We start from the raw sequence: 17,205 nt of genomic DNA, 5'->3' as shown, positions 1-17,205 counted from the left end.
TGTAGGGGGGATGTCAGTGTAGGTGTCAGTGTATGGGGGTTGTCAGTGTATGGGGGGGGGGTCAGTATAGGTCTCAGTGTAGGTGTCAGTGTATGGGGGGGTCAGTATAGGTGTCAGTGTATGGGGGGGGGTCAGTGTAGGTGTCAGTGTATGGGGGGGGGTCAGTATAGGTCTCAGTGTAGGTGTCAGTGTATGGGGGGGTCAGTGTAGGGGAGGTCAGTGTGAGAATGTGGGGGGGTCAGTGTTGGTGTCAGTGTAAAGGGGTCAATGTATGGGGGGCTAAGTGTATGGGGGGGTCAGTGTCGGTGTCAGTATAGGGGGATAAGTGTAGGGGGGTCAGTGTATGTGTCAGTGTAGGGGGGTGTCAGTATATGAGGGGGTCAGTATAGGTGTCAGTGTATGGGGGGGTCAGTGTAGGTGTCAGTGTAGAGGGGGTCAGTGTAGGGATGGTCAGTGTAGGTGTCAGTGTAGGGGGGGTCAGTGTAGGGATGGTCAGTGAAGGAGTCAGTGTAGGGGGGGTGAGTGTAGTGGTCAGTGTAGGGGGGGGTCAGTGAATGTGTCAGTGTAGGGGGTTCAGTGAAGGTGTCAGGTAGGTCAGTGTAGGGGTCAGTATAGTAATCAGGTAGGTTAGTGTTAGAATAAGGTTGGTCTCTGTAGTGGTCAGCTAGGTCAGAGTAGGTGTCAGTGTAGTGGCCTGTGTAGTGGTCTAGTAGGTTTGTGTAGGGGGCGCAAATTACTTGCATTGCCCCGGGCGCTGACAACCCACGCTACGCCACTGATCCTACCATCCCTCTCAAAGGCTCTCAAAAGATAGAGTTAGGACTGCAAATACTGGGGTGCCGTAAAGTGACCCTGCAGCTTATGCGTATATTTGCAAATGTGTAAACTAAACCCCTGTTTTAGCATACTGTTAGACAGGATAATTTGATTGGTTGCAGGCTGGTCGGTAAGTTGAGCTAGGAATTTTCTTTGGTTTTATTTGACATGCATCACCCTTCCATGTGCTCCTTGCTGCAAAGGATAGTTAAAGGTGAGGGCAGTAGCCATTTGTTTTGTACTGTTGGAATATTGGTGAGGGGATGCACTGGACACCTTTGCTGCCATTGTGCCATATGTTGGGTGTCCAGTGCGCCCCTGTGCCTTGAAGAAGGGGTGGGCTACCTCCAGGTTCACCTGCCCAATGCCTATCTATTATAATGCATGTGCTTCCACTGTGGAGGCTTTCAAAATTTGGAGTTAGGACTGCAGATAATAATGAGGTACCGTGAAGTGGCCCTGCAGCTTACGCATGTTTTTGCCAATGTGTGCAAACTAAACTCCTGTTTTTAAAACATACTATTAGACAGGTTAATTCAATGGGTTGCAGGTTGGTCGGGAAGTTGAGCTGGGAATTTTTTTTTTTTTTTTACATCTTACCATATCCCTGAGTATCTAGGACTGGATTTCCCTGAGACCATCCACTTCCTGCATGGAGACAAGGCTTTTCAAAAACTGACCAAGCATGTTTCAAACTATCACATACCGCATTTCCCCGAAAATAAAGCGGAGTCTTATATTCATTTTGGCTACAAAAAAACACACTAGGGCTTATTTTCAGGGGATGTCTTATTTATACACGGTATGTACAATAATCTACATTTATTCAAATACAGTCATGTCATCTTCTGGAGAAAAAAAATATCCTGATCCTTTAAAGCAAGATAGTCAGCACAGTGCTTGTGCTTTTTGTTTACCCTTCTCTATGTTCTAAAAAAAAACCTGGAATAAAACAATGAAATATTTTTTGAAAAGTTCCTGTGCCCCCTGTCTTCTCTCCCCCTGTCAGGTCATGAATCGGTATTTAGACATAATTTTAATCCCCAAAAAACATCTTGGTTAAAGTCCCTATAAAATTTTGTAATCCTTTTTATAAAAAGATTATAGCGGTGTAAGGTGCAGTATGTCTCCCTTTGTAACTGTAATATGTTTTACAGCGCTCCGAGGCGCTCACGTGACTTGCCTGAGCTCTTCTTCTCCACTCCAAGATCCCTGGGTCAGCCAGGAGGAGAGGAGAAGAGGGAAGAGCCGAGATCCCAACTGACGTCAGCCCGCTCTGAGCACTGAACATGGAGGGGGCGCATACGTCAGCTGGGAGGAGAGGAGAAGACCTCTGGCGGGTCAGTGGCACTGCAAATAAGGGATTTTACATAATACAGTTACAAAGGGAGACACACTGCACCTTATAGCAGTATAATCATTTTATAAAACAAATTACATTTTTTTTACATGAACTTTACTAGGACTTATTTTCAGTGTAGGGCTTATATTGCAGCCCTCTCCGATAATCACGCTAGGTCTTATTTTCGAGGTAGGGCTTATTTTCGGGGAAACACAGTATTCAACAATAATGTATAAAAATACTCCCATCCCTCCTCTTTTGTTCTTTTTCATTGCATATTGCAGAGTTTTTTTTTCTCCTGCCACAGACCCTGCCTAGCACCACCACCCCATAAATATAGACAGAAGTATAACCTTTTTTCCTCAAAATAAAAAGTATTTATTCATTTTTATGGCTACCTTACCATTCCAGAATCACTTATACCCGTAGAAGCACCAGATGGTCCCCGCAATGCTGGAATCGTAGCAGCAACCCCTGGAGTGACAGTCCTTGGAGCTGATATTGGGATATCCACAGTCCTTCCTAAGTTTGTGGCTGACATTGCATCCTGTGTATAATAAAACCAAGGCATCAATGTATTTAGAGTAAAAAAATGAAATATTGGCAAATTGGTCACCTAAGGGCTAGGAAAACTCCCTAACACACGTGTCATACACCAGGCCTGCAGGCTGGATCAGGCCATTTCATGTGGCTCTTGCACCTCTCCTGCAGCTGCGGCACCCCCTCGTCTCCACCCCCACCTTGTCTCAGCAGTTGTCAGCACACTCTAACACACATGTGTCACATTCAAGGCCTGCAGGCTGGATCCGGCCATTTCATGTGGCTCTTGCAACTCACCTGCAGCTGCGGCACCCCCTCGTGTCCACCCCCACCTTGTCTCAGCAGTTGTCAGAACACTCTAACACACATGTGTCACATTCAAGGCCTGCAGGCTGGATCTGGCCATTTTATGTGGCTCTTGCAGCTCTCCTGCAGCTGCGGCACCCCCTCGTCTCCACTCCCACCTTGTCTCAGCAGTTGTCAGCAGAGAGGAGGGCAGAACCCATCTGCCAGATCCTGCGCTTCACCATGCAGCTGCAGCACACTCTCGTCTCCTCCTCCCCTGGTCTCAGTAATCAGCAGACTCCAGCAGCTGACTGTAGCCCAGCCCTCCTCTGGTCCTCCCCCAGAAACTGTAGCTTCTGCTTCCCAGCTCTGCCTGCAGCTTCTTCCTGGCAGCAGCATGAGGTAAAGTGGGTACACATTGATGTAAGGACAGTGGGGAGGTATTGACTTCTGATGGTGCACTCCCTTTCCACACATTTCTTGTCCTGGTGTCACAAGGAGGGGAACTCTCTCCAAGCGACAGCACTATAAATCTGAAAGAGATTCAAACCTTTCCCCTCTATGCTTAACCACTTGAGCCCCGGCGGATTTGGCTGCTCGAAGACCAGGCCCTATTTTGCGATTCGGCACTGCGTAAATGTAACATTTTAGGCCAATTTGTTTTCTGCTACATATTTTTGGTACAAAAAAAATCGCAATAAGCGTATTTTGATTGGTTTGCGCAAAAGTTAATAACTACGGGAAAGTTTTATGTCATTTTTATTGTTTTTTTTTTTTTTTCTAGTAATGGCGGCGATCTGCGATTTTTTTTGTGGGACTGCGACATTGCGGCAGACAGATCAGACCCCTGACTGACATTTTTGACACTTTTGGGGGCACCAGTGACATTACTACAGTAATCAGTGCTATACATATGCACTGTTACTGTAAAAATGACACTGGCAGGGAAGGGGTTATTCAAGCAACACAGGGAAAGCCGCTCAGGTGAGGCACAGATATCCAGGTGCTGGTCGGATCCGCCGTCCAGTGATCAAACTTCCAAAGAGAAAAAGTGACCGCACTCAGAGATGAATGTTTCACGACTCTGTAGGTCGCTTACTCATAACCATGAGTAAGCGACCTACAGAGTCGTGAAACATGTCAACCGTGTCTATGTCTGTTCAATACACCATTGTCTTTTATGAATGGGAATAAACACTTCAAGTTCATTCATCTCTCAGGGAAGGGGTTAACTTTATTGGTGATCAAGGGGTTAAGTGTGTCCCTAGGGGCGTGATTCTAACTGTCAAGGGGCGTGGCTTGTTAGATCATAACAGAGACATACGATCCTACATAGCAAGATCGCATAGCCTCTGTCATGATCTAAGGGAGACTGACAGACACCTATGTTTACATCAGCCATCTGCCTTTTTCCCTCTCCTGAGTGAGATCACAAGTGGCTGGCGGACATCGGAGCCGCCAGTCACATGCGCGGGGATGCCTGTGAACGAGCAGGGGCGGGAGCGCCCCCTACAGGCTCCTGGGCGAGCGACGTAGTACTATGTTGGTTTGCCCAGGAGCTGCTGACTGCCGCAGTAAATATACTGTAGGCGGTCGGCAAGTGGTTAACTAGGGTCAATCGGCTATATATCTGTAGCGCTCAACCCCGAAGGAGCTGCTGAATATCAGGTTCCCTAACCCTGTAAAGCCAGGCAACAAGTATTCTCTGCACTTTCTCCAGACACAAGGAACAGTCTTTGAGCTTGGTTTTTATGTTTATTTAGGCAATTATTATTATTAGCTAATAACATCTGGATGGGAAATAGGAATTATAGGATACCCAACTTGATAGCAACAAAACCAGGAACAACTTCCCAGATAGCATTGATAACGTGCCCCAAATTTGTGGCAGTGTTGAATTGTAAGGCCCCTTTCACACAGGCGGACCGTTCAGATCCGCCTGTTCGTTTTTTTGGCGGATCTGAACGGTCCCCCCATGCATTCCTATGGGGCATCGGATGGCAGCGGAGACATGTCCGCTGACATCCGACCTGATCCGTCAAATCTGGACGGATGGAAACCCTATTTTCCATCCGTCCAGCGGATCGGATCGGTCCGACGGTCCGTTCCCATCCGATTCCCCCATAGAGATGCATGGGGACCTGACAGCTGTGTCTCTGCACACAGCACGGAAACACAGCTGTCATCCTCCTGCTCAGCGGGGGATCGGCGGCTCGATCCCCCGCTGAGAAAAACGGCATCCTTCCGACGGACGGAGTGTGTGAAAGGAGCCTAAGTCTTGTTAACTTGCTGCACATTTTCACTGGCAAGTTGTACACTTTCCGAGCACTTGAAGCACAAATTCTAGTTGACACTTTTCCCAATTTGAAACAAATTTGCAATAGCAAAGTTGCAGTGTTGAGTCTACAGCAAGAGCTCTGCAAGTCTGCACTAAAAAAATTCAGCCACAGTGCCCCCTGTGGTGGGATGACTATTGCACAACATAACTGAACCCAAAACTTGCAGCAGACTTGCAAAATGTTTGCAAAGAAAGTTGATCTGGAGTCATGCAATGTGAACTTGCTGCAATTGTGCAACAAACTTGTGAAGCCTGGCCAGTCTAGCAATAGCTTAGCAAGTCATTTTCAAACTTGCAGCACAATTGCTTGTTATCTGGATTCTTCACTATATACAACTCTGATTTGTCTCCTCTTCTTCTCTGTACAACTCTAATTGATCTCACTGCTGACTGCTGACAGTCTCTGCAAAAAAAGCGAAAGCCCCTTAGGACTAGGAACTTTTCGTTCCTTTTGAATGTAGAACAAAAGTTGTATGAACCAAAAACATAGATTTGCCTGCACTGTCACTAATAGCACACTGGAGGGTGCTAAATATCCATCAGTAACCCCATACCTTTGTATTTTGGGTAAAAGCACCAGTTTACGCCAGGAGTGCTTGAATCAAAACAGCATCCACGGGAATAACATTCCCTAGCACTAATTCCAGGATAGCCACAGTCTTTCCGCTCTTTGGTATTTACACAGCACTGATCTTTATCTGAAAAACAGCAGAAAATAATTACAATTCATAAACAGTCATGCACATGTATGCACTGCTCTTTCTACCTCCTAAAATGAAAGTTCACACAGTTTTTCCATCGATGAAGAAGGGGGTCAAAAATGTTTGAATTATATGTAGCACAGCAAGGAATAGGTCAGGACTTAGCAGATGGGGGCTCGGCTATGACTCAGCATAACGTCGCCTCCATGGGAACTCAGAACTTTTTTTAGGGGGGGGGGGGGCATCATTGTAAGGTCACCCATGCTATGCCCCTTTTCAGCAATGTCATGAAGGAGAGGGGCTTAGTCATTATACTTATTTTGAGTATTTATTTTTAAAGAGCAAACAGCAGCATTTATTCTTAAAGCATTAACCTAAAAAAAAAAAATTTATCCTGTTCCCTTAACCTCCCTGGCGGTATGATTATGTCAGGAATTCTGTACCAAAAGCGGTACAATTTTTTTCATGGAAATTTGGCGTTATGTATTATAGGCCTACAATTCTTAGTAATTACTGACTTAAACCTGACCAAAACAAGACTCTAGTAGACATCCCAGATGGGATAAATTTGAAACACAAACGCATGAATTATAATCTAATCAATAATATAATTTTATTATATAATATATAATATATAATATATATATATTATATTATATAATAAAATTATATTATTGATTAGATTATAATTCATGCGTTATATTATATATATATAGGTGTGTATATATATATATATATATGTGTGTGTGTGTATATATATACACACACACACACATATATATATATATATATATATATATGTGTGTATATATATATATATATATATATATATATACACACACACACATATATATATATGTATGTATGTATGTATGTATATATATATATATATATATATACATACGTGTATATGTGTGTATATATATATATTGTGACAGGAAGTCAGGTAAATCTGTGGATGTAGTCACAGACAGGAGATACATTTCCACCTGGTTTAGAAAATTTACCAATTACTATAGGGTGTCGGCTGCAGATATAGCCAGCAGGAAGTTGAAAACCATTCAGCTGTTCAGAATGAGGAAATGAAGGCCTCTATAATTTGTCCAAAGGAAGTCTAAGGATTGCTGCCTCCTGACACCTTGTGGGGAGAGGAGGACAGTCAGATGTGTGCCCCCTGAAAGCTGTGTGAGCATGGGGAAGACCTCCTGAAGCGATGTGCGCTGAGGAGGGTAACAAGTGTGAAGACTACTCGATGTGAGGTCTTGGATCGTTTCTATGTGAAAAGAAACCAATGGACATTTCCTGTGTGAAGGGGAAATTAATTAAGACTGAAGACTACTCAAGGTGAGGTCTTGGACTATTTCTATGTGGAAAGAAATAAATGCACTGTTTGCTATGTGAAGAGACAAGCAAAGGGACATTTTCAATGTGAAGAGGAAAAGGGACATGTTCAATGGATATTTGTTGTGTGAAGAAAAAAACATGGACTATGGAGTGTCTGCTGTAGGATCAGCAAAGTTTGCCCAACAGTAGGTTGGAGACAGTGTCACGGAACCATGAACCAGACGTACAACAACAGATAGTGAAAATAAGACAGCTTTATTGAAAAACAAGCTATAAAGCAAAAGTCCAAACGGATGGCGAAACCGATGCAGAGTCTTTGCGAAGCCAGGGGTCAGGAACCAGCAGGGTAGTCAGACGAAGCCAGGATCAGGAACCAACAGGGTAGTCAGACGAAGCCAGGATCAGGAACCAACAGGGTAGTCAGACGAAGCCAGGAACAGGAACCAGAAGTAGCAGCAGTCTTAGTAGCATGTGAACACAGGAGGACCAAGCAGGGAACTGAAGCCACAGACCTCCTATATATATGAGCTAGGCACCCAGCTCCTCCCAGTGGGAAGGAGGAGCCGCAGGGTGGGAGGCTACAAGAAACCCAGAAACCAAGATGGCCGCCAGCACATGTCAAACGAAGGAGAACAGCAAGAAGGTAAGACCATGACAGTACCTCCCCCTCAAGGGCCCCTCCTCCGCGGAGTAAAGAACGGTTTCTGAGGGAAGCGTGCGTGGAAGGCTCGGAGCAAGGCAGGAGCATGGACATCTGCGGAGGGAACCCAGGAACGCTCCTCTGGACCATAACCACGCCAATGAACCAAAAACTGCACCCGACCGCGGACCAGGCGTGAGTCCAGGATATTGCTCACCTCATACTCCTCACGATTGCCCACTCGGACCGGACGAGGCCGAGGAACCGAGGAAGTGAACGATTACACACCAGAGGCTTCAACAGGGAGACATGAAACACGTTGGAGATCCGCATGCCAGGAGGAAGCGCAAGGGCATAGGCTACCGGGTTTACCCTGCGAAGCACTCGGAAGGGACCAACAAAGCGAGGCGCCAGCTTGGGAGTGGGCACTCGAAGGTTGAGGTTGCGGGTGGACAACCATACACGGTCTCCGGCCTGGTAGGAAGGAGCAGGCGCTCGTCTGCGATCAGCCTGGAGTCTCTGGCGCTGCGCAGAGACCTCAAGGGACTTCTGGATCTGTACCCAAGAAGCACGTAGGACGGAAAGGTGATCCTCCACAGCCGGAATATCCTGGGGAGAGAATACCTCCGGTAACACGGCAGGTTGGAACCCATAGTTGGCCATGAAGGGAGACGTCCCAGAGGAAGAGTTCACCGCCGTGTTCCTGGCAAACTCAGCCCAAGGCAGGAGGTCAACCCAATTGTCTTGGTGATCGGAGACATAGCAACGAAGGAATTGCTCCAAGGCCTGATTGGATCGTTCTGCGGCCCCATTGGACTGAGGGTGGTAACAACTCGAAATAAATGCCCACCTGGTTAAGGAAACCTCGGCACTGAGTTGGCTCTCCCCCAAAGCGCTGTGGAAGGGGGGCAGAACCGGACATACCCCGAAACACCGCGGGCGCAACAACAGGTGTCGGGGTAGACTCTGGCGCAACAACCGGAGCGGCAGTAGGAGCGGACCCAGGAGCGACAACCGACCCATCGGCAACGGGAGCGAAATGAACCGTGCGTTCAAGCAGGGTTTGCAACGCCACGGCGAACTGACCCAACAGGTGATCCTGCTGATCAAGTCTGGCAACCAGCGTGGGTAGTGAGGATGGCCCTGTACCGTCAGAATTCGTGGCCTGTGGTACCGTGCGTTCAAGCAGGGTTTGCAACGCCACGGCGAACCGACCCAACAGGTGATCCTGCTGATCAAGTCTGGCAACCAGCGTGGGTAGCGAGGATGGCCCTGTACCGTCAGAATTCATGGCTTGGTCCTAATGTCACGGAACCATGAACCAGACGTACAACAACAGATAGTGAAAATAAGACAGCTTTATTGAAAAACAAGCTATAAAGCAAAAGTCCAAACGGATGGCGAAACCGATGCAGAGTCTTTGCGAAGCCAGGGGTCAGGAACCAGCAGGGTAGTCAGACGAAGCCAGGATCAGGAACCAACAGGGTAGTCAGACGAAGCCAGGATCAGGAACCAACAGGGTAGTCAGACGAAGCCAGGAACAGGAACCAGAAGTAGCAGCAGTCTTAGTAGCATGTGAACACAGGAGGACCAAGCAGGGAACTGAAGCCACAGACCTCCTATATATATGAGCTAGGCACCCAGCTCCTCCCAGTGGGAAGGAGGAGCCGCAGGGTGGGAGGCTACAAGAAACCCAGAAACCAAGATGGCCGCCAGCACATGTCAAACGAAGGAGAACAGCAAGAAGGTAAGACCATGACAGACAGACTTCATTAGATAGGTTCCTGTGTGTGAGAAGGTAGCCGCCCACAGTCTCAAGGATTTATTTTGTGTTTTATGTATGTGTGTGTGTGTGTGTGTGTGTGTGTGTGTGTGTGTGTGTGTGTATATATATATATATATATATATAATATAAATGTTATGTGTGTGTGTTTTGTGCAACGTTTGAACTTCCCTCCCTAGTTCCGCTCCCATGCACCATTACTGCTGCAGGGAACGGAACTAGGAAGTCAAAACACCAACGAAGGATGGACGAGCGGCGGGGATCTCGGCTGGCGATCACAGCAATGAGAGATCATCGCTGGATCGCCAGGAGAAGGTAAGACACCACTGCACGATCTGCCCATCCACCCCGAGCGTGACTCGGGGATACCGATAACAGCATGGAAAATCCACCCCGAGTCACGCTCGGGGATACCGCCAGGCAGGTTAAAGCCTGTTATACAGCATAGTGCTTTGCTATGTAATTTGGCCCCTTCTATCACCTTGGTTTCTGGTAAAATAAGTGGATCCTGGTGATCCATATCAGCTGCCCTTGTGACAACCAAATGGAACTGATTTAGGATATATAACTGTTGAGTATAGTAGGGAGATAGTGAAGGGTAAACTTTCCATACCTCCCAACTTTCTGAGAGAGCAATGGACATTTTCCTTCCCAACCATGCCCCAGTTATTTTCCCCAGTATATCATATCCTGGCAGCCCTTCCAATGGGCTTTAATACCGGTGCAAATTCTCTGTCATATGACCAGTGTGATTGGCTGTAACAGCTGTCACATGATCGGGAGCTCATCCCGCTGGCTCCTGATCAGAAGCCGTGAGCAAGAGCTGTCAGTTACAGCTTGTGTGTTCGAAGCGGGCAGTGAGCACACAACCTAACGCCGCCCTGGATGCATATATGCAGGGGCAGGGCATTAAAGTCCACTTCTCTTGTCCCTGCATCTATGTGTTAGCAGTGTTACATAGCCAGAAATTATGTTTGAGACTTGAGAAGAGATTGAGCACAATGTAACACCTTCAGCAGTTACATTACATGGCATTTAGATTGCAATGCATTCATTTCCAGAGGTTGATTCGTAAGAACAAAAGAAAGGACTATTGGAAGTAACGACAAAAGGATTTGCTTTTAAATGATGGACCCTGGTCTACTGAGGCTCACAACTGTCACTTCCAAAAGCAAGACACATTAATCATTGCCACTTTGCAAATGATAGCTTAAAGTGAACCTTACCCAAATTGGAAAGTTGGAATTATCCTTCTGCTCCCTCCAGTCTCTAACATATTTGCTGCTTTTTTTTTTTTTTAGGGGAGCAGGTACCTTTTTTGATGCTTTTCCACTTCCTTAATTTTTGCCTTGCTTGGCCTGCCAGCAGCCTTCTAGGACATGTCACCTGTGCCATGAGACTGCCAGACCAGTCTTAGTGCACTGCCATGCCTCGTAGATGTGCAGTGGGGAGCTGGCTGTGAGAGATCAAGAATTCACAGCCGTCTTCCAAATCTATAAACACAGCTACACAGGCCAAAGTCGGTGGGTCAGCGCTCACTGTGGCAAAGAGCGTAGATAAAAATATAGCATGAAGATAAAAGGGAAAATGTAATAAAAAGACAATAAAAAACACATATGAGTGAGTGTGACGGTATTGGTTCGTGGGTCTGAAGTGGTTATGGTGTCTGGTGGAGTGCTTGGAGCCCTCGGGAAGCACTAGGAGCATCCGTCAATGGAGGCACTCAGTCCGGGGTGCCGGTTGATCCGTTACAGTGAGTAAATATGAAAACCCTAAAACCAAAGCATAAATGTGGTGCCAAAGTGGGCAAACAACCAGGACAAGATGAAATGAAAAGTCTCTAGATGGAGTGGTAAGAAGATAATGTCCACAGGATAAATGGAATGGGGCAACCGGCAGCTCCTATGCGAGGTGTGGGATCCCTCCGGGACAGATATGCAAAAAGAAACAAGAGCACCAGGTCATAATACGAAATGATAAAAACACATCTTTAATGCTGAACACTTACGTAAGAAAGAACATGAGTCGGTGTGGTGACAGGCAAAATATCTGAAGGTGTGGAATCCCAAAAGGTGTGGTGGACTGGAGGGTGACGCGGGACCCGTGGTGCCAGCAACGGCTGTGCTGCAGATGACGGGGAGCAGAGAACAGTGAAACACAGGGCGCAGTGTATAGCCGCAACTCCCCCAGAGGCATCGGCAGTGCGGCACTGAGAACCAGAGGTGACGTCCCTTTCCACTGCCGGTTCCTCCACGGATACCGGCAAGGGACAGAAGGCAAACAATAGAGAGGGCGGGCCAAAACGTAGTTTCCGAGGATCAACCTCATTCATCAGGCTTTGAACCTGCAGTGGAAGGTGACATAACTTCAGGCTCCTAGCACTGCCGATGCCTCTGGGGGAGGTGTGGCTACACACTGCAACCCGTGTTTCACCATTCTCTGCTCCCAGTCATCTGCAGCACAGCCGTTGCTGGCACCATGGGCCCCGCATCACCCTTCAGTCCACCACGCCTTCAGATGTTTTGCCTGTCACCACACCGACTCATGTTCTTTTTTGTCAGGAACGCTCCCTGTGCACACTGAAGTACTGTCATGAATCTGCAACCTAAGGGTTAACCTAGCTCAGACTAATTTCATTAATTGGCAACAGGCTGCCTTATTTAAGCACCTCAGCAGCACAGTGTCTTTGCTGTCTGATCTGCAGCTTCTCCTGTGTTCCTGAACCTGAAATCTGTTGTATCCAGTTTGATTCCTGTTTGACCTCCTGGCTTGTCCCTCACCTCGCTTGTCTGCTGCCCACCCTGACCTCGGCTTGTTTGTGACCACTCATTTGCCTTATCCTTGTCTGTTTATCTGCCACCGGATCCGGACCTGTTCACCTCCTGGCAGGGCAACCCCGAGGACCACGACCTGGTGCTATACACGCATCAAAATCCATCCTCCCCATCAGAGGCTCTGGTAAAGACCGATTGGCACTTAGATTCCGCACCTTGGGTTAGCCTGCGTCTACTGCCTAGGTGACTCGTCTGTGCTCCGTCCCTCTGTGAGCTAGAGGCTATCCTCTGCACGTCAGGCTCGCCTCCAGAGTCCTGACATTTTTTATGCAAGTGTACAGCTTAAAAAATGTGTTTTTATCATTTCCTATTATGACCTGGCGCCCTTGTTTCTTTTTGCATGTCTTCCAAATCTATGATGGCATAACTGGAGAGCCAAGGCCTGTTGAAGAATTGGCTGCAGGGAAGGTGGCCAAAGATCCCAAACCCAGAAGTGTGAATGAAGATACTGACCAGTGGGGGAGCAAAATGTTGCCAACATCTTCATCAGTGGGTAAATTAGCATACTGCAACATCAAGATCATTGGGAATAACATTGGAGTCATGCTGTGTCTGTGGCCACCCCTATCATCATATCTCACATCATGACTACCACATGCAGCTCATCTCCTATTGGAAGTGCTTAGAGTGGCTCGTCGCCTTTACTTTCTGTAAATCTGGACTTTACCTTGTAACTTGGAGAAGAAGCACCAGTTCACTTCAGGAATGCTGGAATCAAAGCAACATTTCCTCTTGCTGCACTCCTCCTTGCTAATGCCTGGATATCCGCAGTCCCTTCTTTTATATGGAGAGACACCACACTCCTTCTTGTCTATTGTTGGAAGTTGGAAGAAACAGACTATTTTATTACATGTTTATGTGAGTCATTCAGTCCATCTCATTCATTATAGACCATTTTCTCCCGAAACCGATGTAACATTGGCTATAAAAAGTGGGATGATTATATTACCTTCACAGTTCAGTGCTCAGTGTTGTATAGACATATGTTCTAAAATTCAGATTCTGAACAGGCCTGTAGACCTGAGTTACCATTTCACTGCTAATGAGTCTCTGACAAGATCCTCTAGGCTTGTGGCTATAGATAAGATGTAATAAACTACTACTTCATGAACCCACAAAAGAATCCTCTATAATGTCTAAACAGCCAATAATGTCTAAACCGCTGACAGCAAAAGTGAGTACACCCCTATGTGACAATGTTCGAATTGGGCCCAAAGTGTCAATATTTTGTGTGACCTTCATTATTTTCCAGCACTGCCTTAACCCTCTTGGGCATGAAGTTCACCAGAGCTTCACAGGTTGCCACTACAGTCCTCTTCCACTCCTCCACGAGGACATCACGGAGCTGGTGGATGTTAGAGACCTTGTGCTCCTCCACCTTCCGTTTGAGGATGCCCCACAGATGCTCAATAGGGTTTAGGTCTGGAGACATGCTTGGCCAGTCCATCACTTTTACCTTCAGCTTCTTAAGCAAGGCAATGGTCATCTTGGAGGTGTGTTTGGGGTGGTTATCATGTTGGAATACTGCCCTGCAGCCCAATCTCTGAAAGGAGGGGATCATGCTCTGCTTCAGTATGTCACAGTACATGTTGGCATTCATGGCTCCCTCAATGAACTGTAGCTCCCCAGTGTCAGCAGCACTCATGCAGCCCCAGTCCATGACACTCCCACCACCATGCTTGACTGTAGGCAAGACACACCTGTCTTTGTACTCCACACCTGGTTGCTGCCACACATGCTTGACACCATCTGAACCAAATAGGTTTATCTTGGTCTCATCAGAGCACAGGACATGGCTCCAGAAACCCATGTCCTTAGTCTGCTTGTCTTCAGCAAACTGTTTGCAGGCTTTCTTGTGCATCATCTTTAGAAGAGGCTTCCTTCTGGAACGACGGCCATGTAGACCAATTTGATGCAGTGTGCAGCGTATGGTCTGAGCACTGACCGGCTGACCCCCCACTCCTTCAACCTCTGCAGCAATGCTGGCAGCACTCATACGTCTATTTCCCTAAGACAACATCTGGATATGACGCTGAGCACGTGCACTCAACCTCTTTGGTCGATCATGGCGAAGCCTGTTCTGAGTGGAACCTGTCCTGTTAAACCACTGTATGGTCTTGGTCACCATGCTGCAGCTTAGTTTCAGGGTCTTGGCAACCTTCCTATAGCCTAGACCATCTTTATGTAGAGCAACAATTCTTTTTTTTTCAGATGCTCAGTGAGTTCTTTGCCATGAGGTGCCATGTTGAACTTCCAGTGACCAGTATGAGAGAGGGAGAGTGATAACACCAAATTTACCACACCTGCTCCCCTTTCACACCTGAGACTTTGTAACACTAACAAGTCACATGAGACCGGGGAGGGAAAATGGCAAATTGGGCTCAATTTGGACAATGTAAAATGGGGGTGTACTCACTTTTGTTGCCAGCGGTTTAGACATTAATGGCTGTGTGTTGAGTTATTTTGAGGGGACAGCAAATTTGCACGGTTATACAAGCTGTACACTCACTACTTTACATTGTAGCAAAGTTTAATTTCCTCAATGTTGTCATATGAAAAGATATAATAAAACATTTACAAAAATGTGATGGGTGTACTCACTTTTGTGAGATACTGTATGTGTAGGAGGGCACAACTGTCTCAGTGGCATAGAGGAACTGCACTATACATGCCAACTACCCCCCTACAGTACAGATAATAAACATGTGAGTTGACACCTGAGGGTGGCCAATTGTCAAACCACCTCTTCTGGCCTCACACGAGGAGGACACTTTCCCCGTAGTGACATGGATCTGTTCCTACCCATCCCGACACTAGAGCCATTTGAAGTTAACAGTGCAAAACACTATCCTACACCAGTTCTTTTGCACAGCACATTTGTCTTGCTTCAACACAAAGGTATGGAGGGGACTGTCATTTAAGTGCGAGGCCTCACTTCTTCCATAGTTCAGGCCCCGTTCCATGGAAAGCTTACTATTGCAGCAGCCCTGGGATAGGCACAAACCGCTGAGAAGGGCAAGTTTAGACAAACACTACACCAACCTTCCGACTGGAACTCTCCACCACCAGTGGTCACCACACTCGAACTGGCTTCTTTTACTGATGTAACGCATCAACTCAGTCATAATCACACTTACTCATTTACACTTCCTTTCCCTTATTGTATACGCTGTGAAGGTACACATGAGCTTCATTAAAGTGGAAGTAAACCCTCCTATCGTTTTCAAGCAAGGAAGCTGCCATCTTGGCCTTTGTTTGACCTTCAACTGCCATGATGCTGCATATGTGATTAGTTATGATACCAGCCATTGGATGGTTTGACAGTTTTGATGAGAGCACTACCAATGGGAGTGTTACATTTCCGGCACGTGCCGGAAATATAACTGTTTTTTCAAACTGTTAAATTAATGGGTTTACTTCCTCTTTAAGCAACGGCACCAGACTTTATAGAATGAACAAACTTGTTCACTGAGGTGAAATTTCAGATATTGGTACAGAGATGTTACATTGCTCTACAACTGAAATGTCTTTTACACCATCTGTCACATTACAACTGACAATCCACTTCTCTGAAATCTAGGGATTATTAACCATGACAGTCTTTTTGAGGTAGCTAATACTGAAGCAATAATGCAGACTGTACTTTGATGCAGGATGTATAACAGTTCAGGCTGTACAATGATGTGTATACCTTTGTAGTTGCGGGACAAGGTCACCTAGTGCCCATGGCGAAGAAGCCAAACCACGCAACCCCCCCCCTCCAAAAAAAATGTATGAGCATTAAGTGTTAGCAAAAATCCTCTCCCTCCTCCCAAAAAATATTCAAGCACTTATCTTCACACTTATCTCCTAAGCATATATTCCCTTTGCTTGCCAAAATTCGACCCCCCCTAAATGATCCTGATCCCCCAGCTTCCAGTTCAAATCCCCCCTCCCAGCTCAAATCCTCTCCCTCCCCAAATTTTCCCTCCTAGCACTATTCTTATATGCCTCGAATTTCCCCTCTGAGCAAAAATCCTCTTCCCCTCCTAATCCCCCCTCTCCCAGCACAAAGCTTCCCCCCCTCCCTAGTACTAATCCTCCTCCCCATATTTCCCCCTCCTAGCAAAAATCCCTTTAATCATCCCTACTAACACAATTCCCTTTCCTAGTACAAATCCCACACTCCAAATCACCCATTCTAGCACAACCACTCAAAATCCCCACCACACCCAGGGCAGCCGTCCCTCCTGTCCACCCCTTGTCCCGGCCCTGTACCTTTGGCTCATATACTTCCCATATGGGTAAGAGATCTCTATTTCCCAATCTGGGTCCTGTCCTGGGTGGACTCCTTCCTCCACTAATGATCACATTGCAGGATGTGTAGTTTGTTCCTTCCTTTCTCATAGCACCAAAAGAAGCCTCTAAACACTGGGGAACACTCCCCTATATCCCCTCACAACAGGAAGTGACCTTGTCTACAACCAATGCACCACTGCACAGAATTAACCCTACTGGCACTGGGTAGTAAAGTATAAGGTTTTGGACAGAGTGGAGAGAGAAAGATTAGAACACCTGTCAGGTTTTTATTGCTGTCTGTGCC

General features: G+C 46.7%; 2 protein-coding genes across 2 annotated transcripts in view; both read right to left on the bottom strand.

Annotated features, from left to right (window-relative positions):
* Positions 1-15,429, bottom strand: part of LOC309546613 (uncharacterized protein) — a gene marked incomplete at both ends in the record, with an annotated part of 50,479 nt that extends 35,050 nt beyond the window's left edge. The window contains 3 exons of the mRNA XM_082246352.1: positions 5,876-6,019; positions 13,291-13,434; positions 15,426-15,429. Of these exons, the coding sequence (XP_082102478.1) occupies positions 5,876-6,019; positions 13,291-13,434; positions 15,426-15,429 (292 nt within the window). The remainder of the gene's footprint in view (positions 1-5,875; positions 6,020-13,290; positions 13,435-15,425) is intronic.
* The window catches only part of LOC309546612 (uncharacterized protein), a gene marked incomplete at both ends in the record, with an annotated part of 437,777 nt that overhangs the window by 216,694 nt on the left and 203,878 nt on the right, over positions 1-17,205 (bottom strand). The gene's annotated exons all lie outside the window — the stretch shown is intronic.

The sequence above is a fragment of the Pelophylax lessonae genome, assembly GCF_965119305.1.
Source record: "Pelophylax lessonae genome assembly, chromosome: 2".
NCBI lineage: Eukaryota > Metazoa > Chordata > Amphibia > Anura > Ranidae > Pelophylax > Pelophylax lessonae.
The sequence above is the reverse complement of the archived record's forward strand: the minus strand, read 5'-3'. Positions and strand labels throughout refer to the sequence as shown.